This window comes from Myiozetetes cayanensis, unplaced genomic scaffold (genome assembly GCF_022539395.1).
Source record: "Myiozetetes cayanensis isolate MyiCay16 unplaced genomic scaffold, myiCay2020 scf16, whole genome shotgun sequence".
Taxonomy (NCBI): Eukaryota; Metazoa; Chordata; class Aves; order Passeriformes; family Tyrannidae; genus Myiozetetes; species Myiozetetes cayanensis.
The window spans coordinates 2,605,452-2,630,495 of record NW_026087270.1 but is presented as its reverse complement, the minus strand read 5'-3'; the positions used below and the strand labels follow the sequence as shown (position 1 = coordinate 2,630,495).

At 43.1% G+C, this 25,044-nt stretch overlaps 1 protein-coding gene across 1 annotated transcript in view; it reads left to right on the top strand.

Moving 5' to 3' along the window:
- Nucleotides 1-3,799: 3,799 nt before the first annotated feature.
- Nucleotides 3,800-25,044, top strand: part of ADAMTS18 (ADAM metallopeptidase with thrombospondin type 1 motif 18) — a 77,220-nt gene continuing 55,975 nt past the window's right edge. The window contains exons 1-3 of the mRNA XM_050311749.1: nucleotides 3,800-3,907; nucleotides 4,078-4,156; nucleotides 6,028-6,344. Coding sequence (XP_050167706.1) covers nucleotides 3,800-3,907; nucleotides 4,078-4,156; nucleotides 6,028-6,344 — 504 coding nt within the window. The remainder of the gene's footprint in view (nucleotides 3,908-4,077; nucleotides 4,157-6,027; nucleotides 6,345-25,044) is intronic.

The following is a 25,044-nucleotide window of genomic DNA, read 5'->3' as shown; positions in this document are numbered from 1 at the left end:
CTATAAATGAAGGCAAAGGGCTTCTGTGCCTCTCAAGAGTGAAACATCTTCCTGAGGATAAACACAAAGAGAGCATAAGGATTGAGCTGGAAGAATCCTATGGAGCGCTTATGTGTATCCTGAGAAACACAACAAATATGTTATTTGGTAAAAAACAGTCACAGAAATGCTCAAATAGGAACGGACAGTTCAGAAACTGAATGCTGATTTAACAAAAAGAGTTCTGCTCTGATTTTACTATGTGTGTTCACTGAATATTGATTAAAACAAGCCCTCTCTGCACCATTTGCCATTGGAAGTACTCTGCCTTCAGTCATCCAGTCAGGTGTGATTTAAACATGGTATAAATTATACAAATTCATTATTATTACAAATAAATATGGAAAAATAATCTAGATTGATGGGGAAGAGGTGACAGCTCTCAGACAACAGACTTCTGTGAATCCCTCAGTTATCTCAGTGGTCATGAATGTCTCACATGAGAAAGAGTTTGCTCTAACAAAGATGGCAAAACAAACATGATGACATTTTAGTTCAAGGTTTATTTCTTCTGCGTGCCTGTCATTCATGTTACCAATAAGCATAGAATCATAGCACCACAGAGTGGTTTGAGTGGGAAGGGACCTTAAAGCTCATCTGATTCCACCCCCTGCCATGGGCAGGGACACCTTCCACTATCCCAGGTTGCTCCAAGTCCCATCCAACCTGACCTTGAACACTTCCAGGGATGCAGCAGCCACAGCCACATGAGTTCTGTGTGCAGCTAGACTATCACGATGGCCATGATAGGATAATTCTCAGGGGAAAAAAAAGTCTTTAGAAATGTATGAGAAAAGAGGGATTCCAAATTAGAAAAAAAATAGAATTATTAAAAATAATAATCCATTTTCTCTGGTAAACTCACAAGTGGAAACAAGAACATCCAGCATCTTTGCACCCAGACATCAAGGCAATGGACACTTTGCATGCAGGTGTGATCTGTCTAGAGTGGGGCTGTGAGATGTCCTGGTGAAACTCGGGCTATGCTCTTGTGAGCCTTGGTGTGGTGAGGCAGTAACTCACTGCAGGGAGTAGAGCAGCAACCACCTCCTTTTCCTTGCAGCCATGAAAGGAATCCTGATTTCCTGAGCATCTCTTCACACTGGAGATCCCTCCCAAAGGGTATTGCTACCTGTAGGGCAGTGCTGCTCAAGGCTGATGAGCTTCTACTGGGTCTCCACAATTCCTTATATTCCCTGGTAACGGAGGAGTTTCTCATGTAGGTGGAACACAAATGTCACAGGTGGATACAAATTAGTAGGGGAAAATAAAGATCTACTGAGAACCTGACAAAACTGATCAGCATAAAAAAGTGGTGGGAGCATCCAGCCTGACAGCTTAGGCAGAACAGAGTCCAGTGAGACTGTGGCATGGTAATGACTGTCTCTGAGGGGATACACACTTGCTGGTCATCTGGGGTGGGACTTGCTAGGGAGTGGGGGGAGGAAAACCTCCCTCTGGCTGCATTGTTTACTCCACTGCTGACTGTGGAGCTTCAGTTCTCTGAAGTTTTGCATGGTGAGTGTGTTTGCACATGGAACGAGCTGCCTGCAGGATTCTCTGATGTTTATGGCCATCACGGCTGGGATCTTGACTGACTCGGGGAGCAAAGTATGATGTTGTCTGAGCATGTTAACTGATCAGTGTTGCTGCCTACAGGCCAAGGAAGGCTGGGGTCCCCTGCCTAATGCCAACTCAAATTCAGACGCATGTCATTTATAGTCATGCAAAGCAGTGTCGCATTTTTTTCTTCTTCTTTGATCATGCCCAGAAACTATAAATCCCCAGGGTGAAATCTTAACTCTACAGAAATCCAGAGCAAACCTCTTTTCAGTGGAGCAAGGCTTATGGTGAAAGTTGTGGTTTTATTTTTTAAACAATTCTTGTAATTGCCAGAGAACTACATTTATTTCTCTCCCCTCATAGCAAATTAAATGTCAGTGTTCACCATCAGGTAGTCTACTGCAAACAGGCAGGTCTGTCTGTTCAGGGTGTTGAGGGCCGATAATTACAGCCCAATAATTTTCTATTTTTCTCCTATTATCTGCCATGCACAGCATGCTTTATGTGTTCTGCTCCACTGGGACCATCATAAACCCGTGGCCAGCTATTTCATTTGAATATACTCAGTGGGAGGTGGCAGGTGAATTTTTACAAAAAAACCTTGAAACTTTATCGTAATATATTCAGCAAGGTGATAATGTAAAACCTACAGGGAAATAGAGAGGGGTGAAGGAGAAATTTCACACCTGGGAACTTAATGTTTAAAGACAGGAAATGCTTTAGAAGGGAAAATATCTCAGATCTGTCTAATTCACTGCCCCAGACTAGTTACCACAAGACACTCGGTGGAGGAGGCAGGTAGAGGAGATGACCTCCCTCTCACCTCAGCTTCCATTGTGCTCTCCAGCTCCTGTGCCAACTGGAACAACAGGGCACCTTAGATTGACAGAGTTACCATTTATTTTCACAGTGTGACCCTGGGACAAGGGAGATTTTGAGTGAGATTGGACTGAGACATATACCTGAACACTCTCTGGCACAAAAGGAAGATCATGAGGTAAGGTACACTTTTGCAAGTGCAGCCAAAATCATCAGAAACAAGTTCTGTGTTGATTTCCAGCCTGGACCAGTCACATTCACTTCAATACTTCTGTTTTCTTTCAGATCATTTAGGCCTTTGATCCTTTACTGAAGTTTTCTGTAGAAGGGAATGTGTAATAGCACAACTAGATTGGTTGGGACCAGATCCTGGTGCTGTATTGGCTCAGTGTGAGAGTCACTGTGTGCAAGTCAGCTCCTTGATGGACACCAGTGCTCAGTATTCAGTTACCTGCTCGTGCCTGTCACACCTGTGTTTGCTTCCCAGGCATCTTGATCTTCATGTGAATTGCTTATTTGTTTGCCCATGGAGTGACTTTTAAAAATAATAGAAAACAACAGCACAGGTTATCTCCAGGTGAGTGGGGAGAAGCTGCATGGTTGGTCCAGCATCCTCACAAACCTCTGATCCTTGCAAAGAGGCAACTGAGAGGAGACCTCATCAGTGCCTACAAATACCTGAAGGAGGGGTGCCAAGAAGATGGAGCCGGGCTGTTCTTGGTGGTGCCCAGCAATGGGATAAGAGGAACGGGCAGAAACTGAAGAACTTTCCTGTGCAGTGACCGAGCACTGGAACAGAGACCAGAGCGGGTGCGGAGCCTCCCTCAGTGGAGATGCTCAAGAACCACCTGGATGCAACCCTGTGCCATGTGCTCTGGCATGACCCTGGCTGGACCAGACGACCCGCTGTGGTCTCTTCCAACCTGACCCCATCCTGTGAGCCCGCGCATCACCCCTCGGACCGCGCCCCCCGCACCTCCGCACAGGTGCGCCCGCCCGGCCCTTCCCCGTGTCCCGCGGCCGATCCCCCCGCCCCATTCCCGGTCCCAGGTGCCTCCCTCCGGCCCGGCCCGGCCCGGCCCCGCTCCTCCCCATTGGTCCCGCCCGCCCGTCCCGCGTCGCCCCCCGGGCGGCGGCCGCAGCGCTCTGCTTGCCGGAGGCAGCGCTGCCCGCGGCGGCTCCGGGTTAAAGCCCGGCCGGGAGCGCTGGGCCGGCTCACAGCGCTGGGCCGGCCGGGGCGCTCACCTGGGCGCCGCTCCTCGGGCTCCGCCGGCCGCCCGAGCGGCTGCGGGGCAGCGCCCAGGGCACCATGCGGGGCGGGCGGGCTGGCCCGCTCGCTCTCGGGGGCAGGTAGCGCCCGCCCGCAGCGCGGCCGAACATGGACTGTCTCCTGCTGGCCCTCTGGACTTTACCTGTCGCGATCCTCGGCGGCGGCGGCAGCTCCATGCAATTCCAGACTCTCCCGTGGCTTGGAAGCGCTGTAAAGGCAGGTCGAGAGCACTTTTCTTTTGCAGTCGCCTAGTGTGCTTTACCGTACCAGGTTGCTGCAGTCTCTGGTGCCTTGTCTTCTGCCTTCCCTTGTGAAGGAAATCTCGCCCAATACTCCTTTTCTCTCTCTCTCTCTTTTTTTATTTTTTTTTTTTTTTTCTCTTGCAGACCCTTCAGCTGTGCTGCCTCTGTTGCATGTCTCATGCAGCAACTTTAACCAGTGACAGCATCAGTGAATTGACTCATGGTTTGTATAACTCTTTCTGTGTCTGTCTATGTCAACATTTGCATGGATGCCTTTTTTTTTTTTTTTTTTTTTGGTGGAGTGAGCATTTAAAGGGAAGAAGCCACAGTGGGGAGCGTAAAGTGCAGGCAGGCTGGCTGCTGTGGGATAGCGAACCATGGGCAGGGATTAACTTGTTAAGCCCCGTGTGTTAAAGCTGAAAGGAACTATGTGTAACAGCAAAGCAAATGAATGGGATAGTAAATACATTCACGTTTCCATGCGTGATTAGAAAGATGAATGTGTGTGCAGCCACAACAGCAAAACCTCATGTGTCTGTTGTGGAAGCAGTGAGACAAAAGTAATGAAAATATTTGGGTGGGAGAGCGGAAGGAGCCGTGCAATGCAGGCTGAGGGAAAACAAACCTGGAGGGAAGGGACTCCTGTGAGCAGGAGCTCAGGAGCTGTTTGTTCCCAGGTCGCGGGGACTAACATGTAGATGCTGATGACTTTGGGATGTTTGAAGTGCAATATATGCTTTTTATTGGGTGTGAGTAGAAACAAAGTACAATAGAGAACCACACCAGGGTGCAGAAAGGAAAACCTTCTTGCGCCCTGTTCTCTGCTCACTGGGGATTCCCTCTCTCCAGCAGCTGCTCACATTTTTTGGCCACCAGCCTGCTTAGCGTCCTCAACTTCTGCTGTTGATTAACACCACCAGAGGAAAGTGAAAGCTCTTGATGTATTGTTTCCACTGTCTAAGGGAAAACAACCTATCAGTGGTTATGTTCTCAGCTTAGTGTGTGTCCAATAAAGTCTATTCAGGCAAAGAGATTGATAGTTTTTGCAACATCTGTTACAACACAAGAAGAAAGGGATTTTCCTCGTTTTTTAATGGTGTTATTTCAATTTAGGAAGAGAAATTAATTATTTTTTTAAATGCATGGACATCTAAGCATCCGTAGAGAAATACAGCCCAAAAACTAAATGGGGTTGGAAAGCAGTTTATTCAGCATGATTACTTATGTAACCAGGAATAGATGTGAAGATCCTAATTCAGGAAACAGCTAAAACCCTGGTTCTGGGACACAAGTAGTCTGTGCTAGGTCAGCACCAATGGTAATGTACTGCAGGCTTAAGACACCTGCTTGTACAGCCAGCTGAATCAGGGCCTCTCTTTTTTCCCCCTTTCTTAGGTGGTTTTGAGTAGATCTCAGCATTCTCAAAAATAGTTTTGTAATTTTTCGCATATTTTATCCAAAACAATAAACTTCTTTGACATGCAATTAGCGATGGCTGGCTAAAGGTTATTAGGTAGGATGTAATCTCTTTCTGCTGAAGGTCAGTTACAATTTGAAACCCAGTCTAATCAAGTCACTACAAAGAGATGAGGTCTCACTCAGTTAAGGCATTAATAAATTAATCTTTTAATCCATTCGAACAAGTGGTACAGTTCTGCAAAGTCTCAGTCATGGTTATCCCTAGAGTGATACAATATTTGCTGCATTCTTAGGGAAGGAAAAAGCCTCTCAAACCAGAACGGCCTTCACATTTGACAGCAATTAATACAGGGGGAGGGGAAAGTCTACAGATCTGCTGGTGATGACAAATGTCTTCAGAGGAGCAGTTGTGGGAATGTTCACAGCTATGCTAGTTAGTCTGTGCCTCTCAGTGGGGCACAAAGGAAACAAACACAGCCTGAGAGCCTGTGAGACTTACAGGGGTGAATTTATGCAGGCAAGGCTGCACACACAGAGCCTGCAGAGCTTCCAGGCCAGCCCCTGAGCGAGGGAAGGCTTCATCCCACAGTGAATGCCTGATGCTCCCCGTGTCAGAGTGGTGCTTACCTGGTTTGTGGGATACAAAAGCTGATGGCTAACTTTTTATCCTTACAGATTATGTGTTTGTGACTCCTGTCAGAGTGGATTCCAGCGGATCGTACATTTCACATGATGTTTTGCACAGTACTAGGAGAAAGAGATCAACTCAGAGTTCAAAGAGTTCCTTGCACTACAAATTTTCAGCATTTGGACAGGAACTTCACTTAGAACTTAAACCTTCGACCATTTTAAGCAACAGTTTCATTGTCCAGGTACTCGGGAAAGATGGAGTGTCACATTCTCAGGAACATGAAATTGAGCAGTGTTTCTACCAGGGATTTATAAGGAACGATAGCACCTCTTCAGTAGCAATATCTACTTGTGTAGGCTTGGTAAGTGTCTATTTAAAACAAATCAGCATTGAAAGTATTTTCATATGTGGGATAGTAGCTGAAGGTATGTAATTCATATAATATTCAGGGTACCATACACCATTTGCTGATTTTCCTAGTACCATTACTTGCTACTGCATTTAACAGAAGAGATTTAGCTAAAGACAATGAACTGCATCACACCCTTTGTGTTTGTTGACGACAGTCTTTCAGGGAATAAACAAATAGAAGACTGGCTGGTAGTCCTAGTAATTATCCCATAACAATTTGTTATAGTTTGTGATAGTTTATACATTTCTGCTCCTCTGAAGTATAAGCTCTTCCTGCCTTTGTGAACTGCTATGAATAAAGGAAAAAACAAACAAACAAACAATCCAGAAACTTGTGAAAAAATAACATTATACCTAGTTTTGTTAAGTGCTTTAAGGATGGGTGAATTTCCTAGCTCGGCAGGAGTCAAGAACCAGTTTCCCTTTGTTTCCTTTGATAATTCAAGCCTTATTTGGGTTTACAAGTCTTGATGAGTTGATCTCTTATGAATGTGTTAAATATTATCGTTGCATATTTTCCATTTGTGGCTGTCATCAAAGTTAATGAAAAATTGTTACTCAAAAGTGATTTTTTCAAGATGTGTTTGACAGTGCTCATTGCCTGCAGAGGAGTCTGCACTGATGTAATTTAGAAGAATCATCTACGGAATTAATAGTTACGGATGTTTTTTAGGCTTAAGCCCTTGCACTTGCAAAGCAGTCTGCTGTGGATGCAGAGTAAGGCAGCGTCATTTTGGCATTGGGTGTATGAAGTCATCTGTGTGCTTTGTGCTTGACTAAGGTCCAGAGGATATGTTGGGTCACCCTCTAGAAATCTGTTTTGCAAAGGTACTTGTCTCTAAGAGCTATTGAACTGTGTGACGGGACTGAAGAAGGAGCACTTGAGACAGCCAGTGTTTCCTTTGAAACTGGAATCAGTGACTTGAGAAGCCTGTTCATTAGGAAGGGCTGTCGATAACTGGTTGAAGTGGTCTGGGTTATATTTTGAATGCTCTACTCTTTTTTCTTTTTCTCAGCGAGTTAGAGGAATTAGTATCTTACAGTTCACTTGAACAGTTGCAAATGGGAGTTTGGAGCAGGTGCCCGGAACTGGAATGAAGCTTTCTTTTGCTTTTAAACTTGCGTTGTAGTGCTGAACTGTTAATACTGGATATGCTTAATTGTTTCTGGGGAAGCCTCATGTTCACAATTGCTGCTTTTTACCAGATTTACTCAGAAAATACCCTGTTTTCACTTATTTCAGTGTTTTGCCTTTTCCTCTTGGGGAAATGCTCTACCTACACACCACAGGTACAGTTTTGGGTGATCCCCCCTGTTTGGTCATGTCTTGGGTTTTAAACATGCTTTCTGAGCTAAGTGAAGTTGGGCTTGTCAAGTCTTGTCTGGAGAAGGAAGGTTCAAGCCTGCCTCAGGTCACAGAGGAACAGAATGTGGTGATCTTAACTGAGACTGAAATGGATCTTTTACCACTGTCTCGACACAGAGGTTGTTATGACTGGTAAGCTTCACTTAGGAAAGATCCAGAAGCTGATCAAAAGAGAATAAATATTGTGACGTGAATGAATTTATTCTGGCAGTACCTAGGTTATCAGCAATTAGAATCTCTCTTTAATTAGTTCCAAGGTTCAATAGATTTCACCTTAAATTGTTATTTTAAACTGGTAAATGAAGTAAACCTTTACTTACAGGAATTTCCTGTAGAGTAGGTATCCCAAAGTATAACTCCTTTATCCATCTCTTCATTTCAGTGCACCTAATGAATCCTAGGCAAATTATCAATAGGATTCTCAGTCTTTCAGTTTACAAGGCTGCCCTCTTAAAAATGTGTCGTCAGCTGTCTGTAATGACAACCACGTCACTTCTCACTGTGATCCAAATTCAGTAATCATATGTTAAGTCTGGACGCTGTGCTCTGATCAAGAGAACCTTGTGAATAGCTTCTATATCCTTTTTGCACCAACTACTTTTGTCACTTGGTTGCCCTTCTTTCCTATTTGCTTTGTTCACTGCAATTAAACCGAAAGTGGTGTTTCTTCTATATGGTTGGTAGCACTAATCTTTCCATTGTTCCTTTCATTAGCAATAGCTTCTCTACAATAAAGCTGCAGTGACCCATTCTTTCAAGCCTGGAACACCACAATGTGATTTGGAAGCAATTGCATTTCAATAGACTACAGGGACTCTTTGATCTAATTTTTTGGATGACCTAGAGTATTCAGTCATTCAGCTGTCTGTTATCTGCCATTGCCTGCAGAGGAGACTTTGGAGAGAGTCTATATGAAATGGTTTGTTAGGCAGGATGACCTTAACTTAACACTGGGAAGGAGCAAGACTTTCTTGCCTTGGTATAGATCTATTAAGAGTTGTGTGTATCTTATGATTTAATGGCTTAGTTGACAGGAAGGCCCCACATTTCTATTCTGATTTGTTGATTTGAGACCAAATGTTTCCATCTGTCAACACAATTTTCTTGGTGTGTCAGAAGGCAGAACTGGATCTATGCTCTTCATGCTCTGCTACAGTAAGTTGGCATTTCAGGAGGATGTGCGCAAGTTTACTACAGTAGTTCCTCTTTTCATCATCAAAATGTTTGGGTGCTTTGTTTTTCAACTGGAAACTTGTGGTTTTTTTCTGTTTTCTGCCCTTGCCTGCTTCAGTCAGCATCCTTTGCTTGCTGGGGCTTCTGTTATTCTGCAAGAAAGCTGTGCTTTTACTTGTTTTTTTTAAATGAAAACTGTGTCCTGGACTATCTGTGGAGAACATGATATATTCCTTCCACAGAAGCTGTGATAATTTTTTTCATGTATTTTATTAATACATTTTCACTCTCAGGGGCCCCTTTTTTTTAACTCTTACAACTTTGGGTCAATGAGTTTGTTTATGTTAGTAAATACACAACTGGCTTCTCTCTTTGGCATCATCTTAATGTGACCTGAATAGAAATGCAAAATGTTCCACTTCTTTCTCCACTGATATTCATTATGGTAATAAACCTCTTCTGTTATTCCTGCATGACTTCTTGGAGTTTCCTTCAGTCCTCTGTGCTCTCCCAATTGGTACATCCAAGCCACTGGTTTGTCCTCATTTTACATTCTCCAATTCAAACTGTTCATTCTTCCCAAATTCAATCTTTTTTTTTCCCCCAAACTGCTGATTTCAGCTAATTCTTGCTTATTCTAATTATATTTTTATTACTATTATTATTTTGTAACTAATTATTACTTATTATTGCCTTTAGCTAGCTTACTGGGAGGCAAACCATGTCAAATCCACAGAATGCAGTGGTTTTTCTGTTTTCCTGAAGGAGATAGAATCATAGAATCATAGAATAGATTGGGTTGGAAGAGACCTCCAAGATCATCAAGTCTAACCCCTGATCCAACTCTAATTACTATATCATGGCACTAAGGGCCATGTCCAATCTCTTTTTAAAAACCTCCAGGGATGGTGAATCCACCACCTCTCTGGGCAGGCCGTTCCAATGCCTGATCACCCTCTCTGTAAAGAATTTCTTCCTAACATCCAACCTAAACTTCCCCTGGCAGAGCTTGAGCCCATGTCCCCTTGTCCTGTTGTTGGTTGCCTGGGAGAAGAGACCAACCCCCACCTGGCTATAACTTCCCTTCAGGTAGTTGAAGAGAGTGATGAGGTCACCTCTAAGCCTTCTCTTCTCCAGACTAAACAACCCCAGCTCCCTCAGCCTCTCCTCATAGGACTTGTGCTCAAGTCCCTTCACCAGCCTGGTTGCTCTTCTCTGGACCCACTCCAGCACCTCAATATCCTTCCTGAACTGAGGGGCCCAGAGCTGAACACAATACTCAAGGTGCGGCCTCACCAACGCAGAGTACAGGGGAAGGATCACTTCCCTGCTCCTGCTGGCCACACTGTTCTTGATGCAGGCCAGGATGCCATTGGCCTTCTTGGCCACCTGGGCACACTGCTGGCTCATGTTCAGCTTCCTGTCAATCAGCACCCCCAGGTCCCTTTCTACCTGGCTGCTCTCCAGCCACTCTGTCCCCAGCCTGTAGCGCTGCAGGGGTTGTTGTGGCCAAAGTGCAGGACCCGGCACTTGGCCTTGTTGAACTTCATCCCATTGGAGTCAGCCCAGCTCTCCAGTCTATCCAGATCCCTCTGCAGAGCCCTCCTGCCTTCTGGTAGGTTGACACTCCCTCCCAACTTGGTGTCATCAGCAAATTTGCTGATGATGGACTCAATCCCCTCATCTAGATCATCGATAAAGATGTTAAACAGGACTGGGCCCAGCACTGATCCCTGGGGGACACCACTGGTGACCGGCCGCCAGCTGGATGCAGCCCCGTTCACCAGCACTCTCTGGGCCCGGCCCTCCAGCCAGTTCTTAACCCAGCACAGAGTGCCCCTGTCCAAGCCATGAGCTGCAGCTTTTCCAGGAGTATATTATGGGAGACAGTGTCAAAGGCTTTGCTGAAGTCCAGATAGACACATCCACAGCCTTCCCCTCATCCACCAGGTGAGTCACCTGATCGTAAAAGGAGATCAGGTTGGTCAAGCAGGATCTGCCTCTCCTAAACCCGTGCTGGCTGGGTCTGATCCCTTGTCCATCCTGTAGCTGCTGTGTGATTGCACACAGGATGATCTGCTCCATAACTCTGCCAGGCACCGAGGTCAGGCTGACAGGCCTGTAGTTACCAGGGTCAGCCTTGCAGTCTTTTTGGAATTGTTTTTTAGGACCTACTCAGTATGGTTGTGTCTGTATTCCTACCTCACTCCTCTTGCCCATTCTCGCCCACATGTGCTATTTAATCTGCATTAAAAACAGTATCTGCTATGTGCTGTAGGTTCAGCATCTCTAACTCTGCTTCCATGATGACATCTAAAAGCCTCACTGCTGCCTTCCTAGTCTGTGTATCCCTGTGTTGTCTCTCTTTATATGCCAGTTTTTGTCCCCTTACTTTAGGTTTATCTATACAGAATCTCTGTATACAATGGGTTGTTTGCAGTCACACAGTAAATCAGGGCAGAGTACAAGAGAACTTAGAGGTGTCCAGCTGTATTCTAGAGACACTCTCAAAAATAATTTATAACTGTGCATTTAGGAGCAGGAGTCACGTTCCCTTCTGAACAAGAACTCTTGCAAAGTCAAACAAGTTTTACTGTAGTCCAGTGCACAACACAGGGATTGGTGACCTAATGAGTGAGTGGTTTGCTATACGGTGTTTGTGGGGGCATTGCTGGTGCAGGAGACAGGGGAGGGTGTAGAGCAAGAACTACACATGTGCACAGAGAACCACTCATGCAATGTAAGGGACTCTCCTGCCATCAAGTCCCAGAGGAGATCTATGCGTGTTTTGGGTCAGAGAGAACAAGTACTGCTCAGTGGAACAGTTGAGATCCTTCAAAACTGTATGATACACAGTTTTATTGTTCAGGCCAAATTTAGCCCTAAGCAAACCCCTTAGAGTGGAGGCTTGAGAGGCTGCACCTGCCTACACCAGATGTGGATGTGGGCCATTCTCTCCCTTTTATTTATGTACTTTAATTAGAAGTAGTAGTAGTGCCCTCCTCTGGTTTTGGTAAGATGTGATTGAATCTGTCATTGTAAGGGGCCTCTTTCTCTTGTCTCAAGTTCTGTTATGTTTATTAGTGTCTAGTCAAGGGAAGAGAAAGAGGAGGGAAGGATGAATCATGTTACACTCGCTGAGCTGTCAGAGGAGTCCAAGATTGGAGAAAGGGTTAGATGTAGCACTGAGAGATATGCAGGAGATGTATTAATTTAGTGGAGGTTGTGTGTGCATGTCTAAGGGCACGACTTTGCTCCAAGTATCAAAGAAGCCACAAAATTAAAGCTGCTTAATGCAGTCTGGCCACCTAAGAGGCAGGCAGGGCAACTCATGTACCCGCTCTTTGTAGTCATTTAATTGCACCCTGTATTAGCATCATGTAAGTTCGTGTAACAACAGCTTCCTATTCCTAGAGCTCACACTTCAAGTCCAATTAAATATGTTGAGACAAATCCCAAGGCTCTTATGCAGACAAATTCCCATCAAACTCAGTGAGCCAGCCTGCTGGTGAGGGTACAAAATAATTGCTGGTTTCAGTGAGGTTGCTTTAGGAATCTACAGCTGTAAAAATACAACACAATTTGGCCCAGTGGGACCTTGAAGATAAACTAAGTACAGAGCTGGTGATTTTTTCCTCTTCTTAAAACTGGTTTTAGTCCACCAGAAGCCAATACACAAATCCTATGCTTTCTGCCATTATACCAGCATGACATGAGCAGCATCTGGTGTGAGTTCTTTGACTTTCTTTATATTGGTATATCATTGCATCTCCATCCTTTATAAAACACTGTTTCGATGAACATTTTTCCATTATTATTCCATTAGTCCATAATATAGTAAATATGAAAATAAGAAAAATCCCTACAGGAAAATGAGGTAACAGTGGGGAAGAGTCATATTTTTTATGATATTTTAAGTTATACTAGGCAAATACAAGACACTGTTTCTGGTCTCAGCATTGAACTGACTGATGATGACTTGTGAGATTAAGTTACTGATTGCCCTTCTCCATATCTGTCTGATAAGCTTTCTGTTTAACTCTGCCTTCAGCTCTGTGAGACACAGACAGTGTTATGCCAGGCCACACTACTGAGTCCTGATAGGTAAGAAATGGAATTAAAGAGGAATAATGATGAGAAATAACCTGCTTCTGCTTGACAGTTAAAGTAATAGAGGCTGAATTTCTTCCTGGTTTTATATTTAAAAACCTGGAACGTACATAGAGGACACATGGTGTCTCTGAGAGCACTTTACCTCCATCAGACTGAACACAGTGGGCTGTGGATGCACAGCAGCTCTCAAGTGCCCACAGGAGCTCGTTCTCTGTCACTTGTGCCTGCCCTGTTTTTGCACCAGTGGAGCATGGAAATGGTTTGTCAGTGCATTTCCAACCAGACTTCAGGCTGTTGTGAGCACTCGGGCTTGCACCCTTAGAGTGGTTCCAGAAACAGGGAACCATCCATTTGTACAGAGGTAGACAGTTCATCCTGGCCCTTCTCGTTAAGCTGCAGTCTCACCATCACTTCCAAAGGAAAGACTCTCTCTGTACTTGTAACATCAGCGTTTTTCTTGCTGTAGCAAAGTCTCTCCACAAAACTCAGTTCCCACACTTTCCCTAGTCCATTAGAGAGAAGCTTATAGACAAATGCCCTCATGAGGGTCAGAAGAGGGTGACCTGTCTGCACAGACTTGACCTCTTCATAACAGGATGCCTTTGATGTCATGAGGATTTTTATTTTAAGCGCCACTATTTTCATTTGGACCATACCATCCCCACTGCTGAGAGGCAGAATATTCTCTTCTGCATAGCTGTGAACTGCTGGGCATCAGAAATATTTCTCCTTCTAGAGGCAGATTCGAATAACTAATAGCAGCTTATAGTCACTAATAATTAACCTAAACAAGGTTTTATTTCTGTCTTTCCCCTCTTCTTCCTTCACTTCAGAAGTGTTTGAGGAAGGTACCAGGTTTGCAGACCTGGTGTGTAAAGACTTTTGTTTACCCAAAACACAATGACAGTCTGTGAAACTGTAGTTCAAGTCCAACTCAAGCTGCCCACTCCTGGAGCTCTGTACGTGACTCACGGCAGTGGAGCAGGAAGCACAGGAGTGCCTTGGTTGTTCCCTGATCCTGACACACTTAATTTGAGCAAATAGTGATATCAAAACCGGTCTTAAACACTGGTGTTTTCCAAGCTTGTTCCCTCCTTACCCTCTCTGCAAAACCAGTGCCCTGATTATGGTGACAGCTTTGTGATTTACACATTTGCACTCAGTTGGGGACTTCACTGATTCATTGTGGGCTGCCCAGTCAGAACTGGTCTAGATGGTAACTGGGAGTTTACCAGCTCTTGTAAGTCCCTACAATGTTTTGACACCTACAGTTTTGTTTGTCACAGTATTGTGTTTAAGTCCACAAGACATTTAAGATAATTTTTTCTGACTTGCAATTTTTTAGGGATGGGTTTGTGTGTCTGATGTACAGCATGTCCTGTACTCATTGAATGTGGATGGATCACTGGGATTGCTGCCCAGTACTGCAAAAAAAAAAAGCAGAGAAGGTTGGAGGTCTAAAGACTGTTTTCAGTGCCTGTGGTTTGGAAATTTGCAGTCCATGGATGGGGGCAAAAGCTGGGGCCATGCTAAGCAAAGGCATCCAGAGCAGTGATGCCCATAACATGTCAGTCCACTCAGACCATTTCAGAGCTATTTGCATTTGATTTCATTCTCTCCTGAGCATGAGCAATGCTGTTGATTTACAGCTCTCTAGGGATTTTCTAGAAGATATCTGCTTTCTCTTTTTGGAAGCTGCAGTGTCCAGTGGTAACCTGACAGCAGCCCCACTGATGTCAGCAGCCTTTTTAGTCACCCAGAGTGTTTCCTCTGAGTGGACTGCTGACCACACACAGGAGCTGTTAGCTCTGTGTGCCTCACTTTGTCACGGTCCTCTCCCAGTGAGCTGGCAGGAAAGGGGTTAATTTTGGTTATCTCTGCAGTGGGAGCTGGCAGTGGACCTACAGTCAGTTTTAGCAGCTGAAACTCAGACTTCAATATATTTTCTTTCTATTTTGTGTTAGAAAGGCTCTCACTAGCCCTTAAACGGTATCTGAATTGAACTTTAATGGATAATTCCATTACAAACAAGGTTTTCCTCTGTCTTTTTGATCATGTCACTGGGAGCAGAAATGTTGGTTCTTTCTTGCCTTTTCTCATCCCATTTTAATCCCAATTCTGTTGCTGCAGGTCTACCATAAATTACAGTATGCTAAAGGAATTTCCTATTGATTTGCTCTGACAGTGATTTGACCAGCTATGTGAATAGCTGATGGAAGCAGAACTTATTTTGGTTCAGACAGTGGAGCATTGACTAAAGCTCTGAGGTAAACATTTACAGAAGAAACCTGAAATCATAATGCCTTGCAGCTCAGCACAATTTACAAACAAGTATTAATTAAGCTTCAGTGCTGGCTTTACTCTGTGTTAGATGAGAACAACATCCTGGCTCATAATAGGTTGACATCAGTAACCTTTTATTGTTTATCATGTTCGGAAGTCACCAAGAATGAGGGTGAAGAAATGTCAAATAATCAGGTCAGATGCAAGTGAATGAGTCTTGATGGTTGAAGCTTGGTACCGTGGGAACCATTATTATTGTCCAGAGCAATTTCTGGAACATGCAAGTTAATTTCTTTTTTTTTCCCAATGTTAGTTCATAAGCTGGGGAAATCTGCAAACAAGTTGTACAGTCAGATGAAAATCCTTTTCCTGAATCTCATGTGTGGCTGCCCAGCAAGTTCCTGCCAAAAAACAGCAAAAGACAAAACGTTTGATGACAAAGGTAGTAGGTCTTGAAGTTAGTCTTACTGGAATAAGAAGGCCCTGCACAAACCTGCTTCATAGAGGAGGGAGCCGAGGCAATAAAGTGATATTTGCTTGCACAGACAATGGGGTGTTGCCTTTTCACTCCCCTGGGCATTAGCATTTCAGGCTGCCCCTCTCTGTACACAGCACACTCGGGGCTTTATTCTTTGAGGACTGGGTTCTTGCTGTTCACAGTGGGATCACTTGAATGCTTGTGCCTGCCTGCCTAATATATGTTAATTGAAGGACTTTTGTGTCTCAACATCTTTATTAATATTAATGGAATGAGATTTTTAATAGACCTATACAAAATATGCTTGACCTAGCTTGAGCCCTCACTTTTGTTTTTATACTTAGCAGCACAGTGTGGCTTCCAACTAATTTAAGAATGTAATATTATATTCTGTGGCAGAATACACAAACTAATGAAATATGGATTACTCTTCAGACCTGCAGTTTCCTTGCCATGAGATATAGAATTTATATGACACCAGAATATAATTAGTTCTTTTTAAATCATGAAATTAAAAACAGATTTTCTGTGTGCAAATTATTGCACTTAGTGAAAAGAGCGAGCATTTAAAAATAATTCTTTTTTGACCAGGCCCGTCTTATGCCACACACTCCTTTTTTTAGGAAGAAGTCATCGAAACAGTAATTCTTAAAATTAGGCTAGACTAAACCTGAAGAAATATTTTGGGTTAATATTGCTATTAAAGTAGAAGCTGGTCATGGTAAGGGATATGTATAAAGCAGCATTAGAGAAGAAAGTTTAAACTTCTGTATAAATATGGCTAGCCAGTGTAATTTTTTGTTAACACTTGACAGAAAGTTATGTTAGTTTATACTTGCATCTAACAGAATAAGTAACTATTAAAATATCAGTCTTGGGCTAGGGCTGAGGTGGGTTTTTTTTTTTTTTTAGAAAGACATTTTGAAGATGGGAAGCACCACTGGCTCATCACAAAAGTGAAGCGTGTTTCTCCTGGCGGACCCCAAAATGCACGCTGTACATAATCCAAGGGGGTGCTATCTAATCAGGTTTTGCTGAATCAGGAGTTAAATGGAGGAAAACAGGCTGCTGATGGGCTGACCCTGTGCTGTTCTCATGGACTTCTCAGACTTGTAACACCAAGCAGTGCAATGAGGCAGGAGCTCAGCCACTTTCCCAGAGAATCAGCTGCTGCTACTACTGCTAGAAAATGCACTCAAGTGCTTGGCATGTAGTGCCTGCAGTTGCCAGATATGTTTCAGTGTATTAGTGCCAAGTGTTTTCGTTCCACTCTGCTGCCAGAGTGTTCTGACAGTGAAGGAGCAAAGGAAGCACAGTGGCCACCAAAAAATACGAAGCCAAGAGTAAATGTAAAGAGGTTATTTGACCTAACCCAAATCAGGCCCTGATAAAGTCACGTCTGGTGTTGAGAGGAAAAGACAATGGCAGCTTTTGAGGCTTATTGCCCTTGTTAGACAGCAGAGGGACTTGCCAGTTCAATCTGCAAAAATGTGCAAGGAGACGATCAGTGTCATCCTGGAACACCTGTAGGGGACAAGACCCCTTTCATCTGCTGCTGGTGGTGGGAAAGCTGAGGAACTGCAGAGAGGAGAACACTGTTACAGGAATGGTTAATTGATTCCTGTGTTTACCAGAGAGAGTGGGTGGTCGTTTTAACTGCCTGAGGCACAGACAGTCCTGCAGGTCCAGCTTAATGAAGACCATCCGTGGTCCCAAGGACAGTGTGGGAGCCAGGGCAGGACAGGGTACAGTCGGTGCCACATGTCAGTGAACATCAGGTTAATGGGGTGGTGACAAAGGGTTGTGTTCTCCATCAGGCTGTGGGACAGACAAAGTACCAAGGAAAGGACAATTTGGACCAGAAACCTAATCATAGAGGCTGGTGCATCACCACAGACAGGTGAAGCTGGGAGCAAAAACGTGCCAGACTTGGCCTCTGAGTATTGCCCTGGTTCTGTTCTCAGCTTTTGGGTTACAGTGCCATCAGAAGTTTATTTTAGTTGTAATTTCCCAAGCATTTCTTGAAAACTAGCTTTCTGATGCACAGAGCAGCACCACAACACTAAATTACTTGCAAATAGCTCGAGGGCTGAGGGAATAGTGTATTTTTTTGTTGTGGCTGTTCACATGATTTATTTAGTTATTTGAAAGACTATAGATTGGGAAAGTCAGGAACACACTCTGATGTGACAAACAACACAGAAGGAAATGTTCACCCAGAATGAAGGTCTGTCTTCTGCAAACTGAAGCATTTGGTCGTTCTGCCTCCACTGCCCTACTCCTGTGTTAGGATTAACAGAAGAAGATGTGGAGGATTTCCCATGGGACTCTGTCTCCTGCCCACCATCAGCCTGCCCTGGATGGTGCCCATATGCTCCAAAACATCAACAGCTTAGCTTTTGGACCTGACTTCTTGTGTTTGAACTGCCATTAAAAAGGAAGAGGAATTTATATATTCACACATACTTTTCTATACCAATGCACTGAGTTAGTGCCAATTCTTTAATCTTTGTCTTACAAAGGATGGTGCAATTTGGCATCCATTGTCTGTTAAATACTAATCTATTTGTATATCCATAAAGTTGCACAGGGCAGTGCTCTTTTTGGCTGTTGTCTCTTCTGCAGTTCAATAACTGTATTATCTACTAGCAAAATAGTAATTATCATTTAAAACAACACCTTCTTCCTTCTTCCAGGAATAGACTTAAATTTTAAAGAGAAGGTAACTGTGATTTGTCTTTGATTTTTTGAATATGTGGGTGGATGTTGGGTTATTGTAAAAAAAATTACAGAGGTTGTGTATCAGTCTTGCATGACTTCCTTTATCATTTGTTAAAATATGTTAAAGGAGTAAGTCTCTAAATTATTTTTATAAATTTTATTTGCTATTGAAAACAAGATTAAATTTATTTCAGATTAGTGACATTTCTGAGAGTTAGTGATGGTATAAATAATCTGAAAAACTATGAAAATTCAGTATCCTATTCAAGTCCCTTTGGGGGGGTTCAGTGAAGCCCCAGAGAGGGGTGGAATCAAATGTGGAACCTTGGGCTGAAACTATTCTGACAGGATGGGGAGTGTAGCTGTAAACCCTCTCTTATCTTGCCAGCCTTGTCTGTGCTGGCTCTCCCCAGTAAGAGGCCTGATTGATTCATAGCAACTGATGGGCAGTTTAAAATTACAAAGCTTTCAGTTTCCTTGTTCCTAACAGATAAAGAGGGTGGGCATTTCCTGATTATATGGTATACACTCAAAATATTTAGGTTCCCCATGGTGGTATTTGTGCCTAATTTACTTCCAGAGCACATTAACACCGCTGGTTTTCTGCAGAGGGAGGAGTGTGTGGTGTAACATGCTGTGAAGAGAGGAAATGTTTCACAAGAGCTCCTTCTGGCTTTTCCTCTGTTTGCATTACCACCTGGAAAGAAGAAAAGGTGGAGTGACTGACTGATGATCCAGATGGATTGCAGGAACACTCATGTCTTCAGTCACAACTTGTGAAGTGGGGCAGACTCACACTGAGAAGTGCCAGGATTGTGCTTTTAACTCCTGGAAGCTTCTGAGGGAAAATGTGTAGGCACAAAGGGTGCTTGACTACCATCATGCCAGTAGTCTTTTGGCAGGCGGTGCCCCTTTAGAGGCCACTGAGCCAATTAGAGCCAGTTATTTTGGGGAAAATCAAGGATATGCTCATATGTGGGACAGGGCTTTTGAGGACAGGCTCTAGCAGAGAAGTTAGAATCTCAGAATGCTAAATCAGAGGCTGTGCAGGGCACGTGGAGCTTCAGAGAGACTGGGAATGGAAGGACCAACATGCACCATGTTTATAGATGTTGGTGGGCTTTGATGCACTAATTATTTGACTCGTGCAGCACTTCTCAGCAGACCAGCTGTGTCCTGATTTATTTCTAGGCAAGGACTCGATCCAAGAGCACTTCTCTCACTGCTGGCTGTGTCCCGTGGTGTCAGGATGGAGCAGGGAGAACACTCAGGCCTTGGGACCATGATCTGCATTTGAGGCTGAGGTGTCTGTGACTCTCACACACTTCCCTGATGTCCCAGAGCCTTGGTGACCCTGACAGCACATTCCTCCCCTTGGAGCTTTTTTTCTTAACCTGTGCTTAACCTGACCTTTGCTTAACCTGCTGTTCAGTAGATTCATTGCAGAAAGAAGGTCAGGCTGCTTAGGAAATTTTGCCTTCTAAATCTTCTGCTGATATATATTTATTTTTTTTTTACCATCCTTTTATAACTTTGCAACATACTGAGCTCCCTTGTCTTCACTGCATCTTTATTTCAATAGAAGGCCTGTAGTGGTAACATCTGTGCAATAGATATCTGGACATCTTAGACTAATTTAATATAAAGAATATCTCATGGAAAAAGAAGTTGCTTTCAGGCACAACCTTCCCTTTGTCACTTCAGTTTTCCTATTTTCTGAGATCTCAGAGAACATCACAGGGTTACTTAGAGCTTTGATGCTCCACAGACTGTATTTTGAGAGCCTGATATGTAAGGTACTGTGCTAAAAAACTACTGTACAAATGCTTTCATGAAGAAATGCTCTTCACAGTGTGTGCTTGCTGACAGGGATCCAGGCCCTCCCTTCTTGCATCAGTTCCTGTGGGACTGCAGAGATGGGGATGTGTCTGTCCTCTCTTCACCTTCTTCTTTGTCCTCTGTTTTCACTTCTGATTCTCAAAGGTAGAACTGATTTCTTTAATAAGAAGACACAAGTAAATGCTTCCACACCATCTTTCTTAGGACTCATCCCTGCTAAACCATCACATAATTCACAGGCTTACGCTGATTTTTGCCATCACCAGACTTTAGTATTACCTTTTGTGACCCCTTTAGTTCAGTGGGCACAATTCAAACATGGATCTGAATACCTGCAAACCACTCCAAATACTGGTTTAGGCTTGTGTTTTGGGCTCTGACCTTGTCAGCAGACAAGATGTCAGGAGAGGTAAATGGGTGCCTTAGGTTGAAGAATGGATCACTTTATGCTGAAAACCTGGACCAGTATTAAGGTAATATTTTTCTGTGTCCATTTTAAAGTAGTCATGGCATGATGTTTTATTTCATACCAAACCAGGACCTCTTTGTGGCAGTTTCTGCATGTCATCACAGTTATTTCTACTACAGAGATAAAAATAGTACTCAAAATTACTTCTGATCAAACTTCCATTTATAACAGTGTTATAAAATTCTCTAGTCTGGAACAAATCCAGGCTTCCTGCTTTTAACTTCAGCACAGTTTCTCCAGCAGAGCAGTTACACCATGCTCACCTTTGGGCATCATCTCCTTAAAACAGAAGTGCTGGCTAATTTGTGGGAGAGGAGTGTGAGTGTGTGCAGCTTTAAACCAGGACAAAGATGAGTGCAGGAAGACTGAGCAGTGCAGATTGGTAGCACTTGGCTACAAGGAGATTAAAAAAAAAAAAAAAAAAAAAGCTTTCTGGACCTATGGCACACTTGGCAATATAATCTGGGGAAGGCAGGTTTTGTGGCCGTAGGCAGGGCTTACAAAATGAGGCTTTTTCATGGCATGGAACACAGATGTGAGGTACTGCACTTATCTTAGTAAATAACTCCTTATTCAAATGTCCATTATAAACCAAGCTCTGGATGCTAAGGATGTTTGTATGGCAGTCGAAATGTTATGTGCAGTTGCCATTGTACAAGTTTCTTAATGTTATGGAAAACTGAGAAAATGATGAGGTCTTATTTAAAGTTGGTGGATCTCTAGGGTGCTGCTGCCCTGTATTTTGGGTTTAATCATGTGAATTGCAGTCAAGGTTTTACTGATTTACCTTTTCTTGGGTGGGGGGGAAAGATATTTGGAGGCACCGAGGCTGCTCTCCTGTTTCAAAGAGAATGTTAAAGCAAAAGAACAGGAGCACGGGCCAAGCTGCTGAGGGACATCCTGAAGGCTGGGGCTGTAGCTCAGAATGGGGCAGATGGAGGCAGTTTAATAGAACCACCCAGCCAGGGTCAAATGTGAACCTTCACAAGTCTCTCTTGAGCATTTTCTGGGTTGATTACAAAATCCTGCTTATAAAACTGAGACATAAGGAGCAGAGGAGCTGAAATGCTGAAGAACTGGGACTTTAATCCAGATAACCCAGGCGCCAGCCTGACATTCTCACTCTTGGGCCATCTTTGCTTCTTGTTTTCCATTCCCTTAATGGTCTAAGCTCTTTTGTTCCACTCCCTTCTCCTTCCCACATAGATATTTCAACATATGTATACGTCTGTGTATGTGGAATATCAGCAAAGCTGATACTTTGCTCCCTACAGAGTTCCTTGTGACCACTCTCTCATGTAACTAATCCATAGCAATGTATACTCCAACAAGGAAAATTAAAAGGTTGGGAACCACTGACCTAACTTCTTAGTAAGCAATACAGCTGGCAATCAGATGTAACCCGAGCCCCTCGTTATTGGAGCTGCCTGAGCTATTCATAGCAAAGCAGAATTGCTATGGGAATTGAGCTGGATTTATTTTGCTTGAATGCAAATTATCCCAGGTCAGACAGGCTCAGATCTTCTGCCCCCTCAAGTTCATTTGCATCAGCTCTGCCAGGCTGAAGTTTATATCTGGAGAATCTTCACTGGGGAAAAGTGGGCGTGGGAGGTGAATCACCACCGTGGAGGGCATTTGCTTGGGGCTTTGATGCAGTTGGTGTAAGTCACTCTGCAGCCAGGACTCCTGAACAGAGTGAAGGGGTTGCCATCAGGTAGCCCCATGTGGTGACCCAGGGCTTGGGCAAGTGTCTCTCTCTGTTGCCTGTAACCTCAACAGGGCTGTCTTGTAAGGGAGAGGGAGTATTTCAAGTTTGACTGCTACTCTCACTCATGAAGTGTTCTGAAAGGTCCAGCTGCCAAAGGCCCATCATCACAGGAAAAGCTGTGTTTTCACTAAAAAAAAAAAACCTCCACTCAAGTTTGATTCTAGTGCACATGATTGTAAAGGGTAAAAAAGCCTCTTAAAATCTCAGTTGAAAATTGTTCAAGAAATCAGAAAGAAAATAAAACACCAAAGCCCTTCAGCATTATTTTTTTAAAATCTCGTAATTTATAGTGTTGTTTCCTGCAAGGCCTGATTCATGACTTTTTAATGTTTGGAGTTGCCTGTCTGATAGGGAGGAATGTTCCTGATCAGAAACACTCAAGCAAGCATCTGTTAATGCTAAGTACCTATGGAAAGGAATTTCCATGTCCTGATTTTAGTTGTCTATCATCAGTTCTTTTTTTTTTCTTTTTTTTTTTCAGCTGTTCATTTTCAGTGTCACTATACCTTAATGTTATTGGTTTTGCCTTTATCACCACTTTAGGAGCAGAAGCTTCATTAAGAAGGTATGCACTTTCCCTAGAATATTGGTACATCTGAACTCCAGCCACGTAAAATCGATTAGCTGTACACAAGGGAGGAGGAGAACCTTGCCAGAACATTTTTATTTCATCTCATCCTTTAAGCAGCGTAAATAATTTGTAGCAAACCATCCTTAGGGTGAAATTCTGCCTGTCCAAAGATCTGATAAAAATCTGGCCATCTTGAAGTTAAATTTCAGAAATCTAAGAGTGACATAAATGGTGTTTAGTATGTGCTGTTACACAGAATGAGAGGACAGAGAGAGAGATGCATTTTCTATGGTTTTGAAGATTTCCAAGAGGTCAACCTCCTCTCACACCTTGAGCATTTTTCTGAGGCTGGGCACCCAGTTATGTGGGATGTATGATTAGGGAACTAAGCAAGCTACCCTCTGAAATCAGTTTTTCTGTTATTCTTGATGTATCCTAAGTAACTAATCAACTGTCAGACAGCACATGACAAATAGTAGGCTGCCTCTTTTTAGGAAAAGTGAAGCATAAATGCACTCATTAAATAATCCCTCTGTTTCCTGTTTGCTTTGTGATGGATTTCAGAGCTGTCATAACTAATAAAAGATGTAGATTTTATCTTACAGTTGCAGGGATTTGCTTAAACAGGCCATGCCCCTTGTACAGCTACCAAGGACAAATCTGAGCTGTTGGTTTTAGCTAATTGTCTTCCAAAACCTTTACAGGGAGCTAAAGAGCGCTACTGAAGGAATTGTAAATTAACTGATTCTGAGTGGAACTTGGTAAACCTCTGGCACTTCACTTAAATATTGCTGGTGTATAGTTAGTGTCATAATGCTGTAGTTTACATTAGTATTTTTCTTCTGTTCATTTATCATGCTCACTTCTGTGTTTTGTTTTGCTTTTTTTTTTTTCAAAAACCCAAAACTTGAGAAATGAGGGAGCTCACATACTGACAAGCAAGTATTTAATCTGTGGCAAAGCAATCAACTTTGTGTTAGTTCTAGAATATCTCATTACCCTGCAATAAATACCAATTTAATACATTTAAATACCAATGTGACTGGTCCAATTACTTTAAGTGGAGGAACAAATAAGAATATTTCCTTATTTGCCATATGCTGACAGGGGGTTGCATAAAGATGTTTGAAACAAGTTCAGTCAACTGCAGAAATACAAAGGCACTATTCAGAGATAACGCCCTCTTTGTGCATATAGGAATAATTAAAGACATGCAATTTTGTTACCTTGTTTTAATAATTGCTAAATGTTCTGTGTAGCATTGCTTTTAAGCAACCAAACAGAGTGGTCTTTCATGACTAACTCAGCCTGGCAATTTAAACATTGTACTCTCCTTCTGTCAGATCCTCAGGTAATAATAAAATGCTATATTGTTAAGAACTCGTAACATTTTACATTTGTAAGAAATTTATATTATGTTAGAATACAGAATAATTGAGTTATTTTTGTGAGTCAGATTCTAAAGAAAAATGTCATCTGCTGACAATTCTCAAGTCAGAATAGGCAACCAATGATTCTAATGCTTCTTTCACGATAAAAATATTTTAGTGTGTGTAAAGGCCATTAACTTAACCTAAACATTTGCTGTGGTACAGAGCCAGGTATTCCAATCTGGTGAAAATCAGTTAAGGTCTGCTGAGGTTATTCTCATCAGCCAAGGACCCAGTCCAATAAAACATCAGTTCTGTACTTCCCTGACTCTGGGATAGTTGTCAGGGGCTGCCCATTTACAGACTGGATACTGTTCTGAAGGATGGGCGCGTTTTTTTGGCAAATGTAAAAGCTAGGGAAAAGTTTAGTTAACTTAAATTCTCTCTTTCCTTCAGTGTGCCTGCATGCCTTTGTGCTGCCTGGTTTGGGATGGGATCA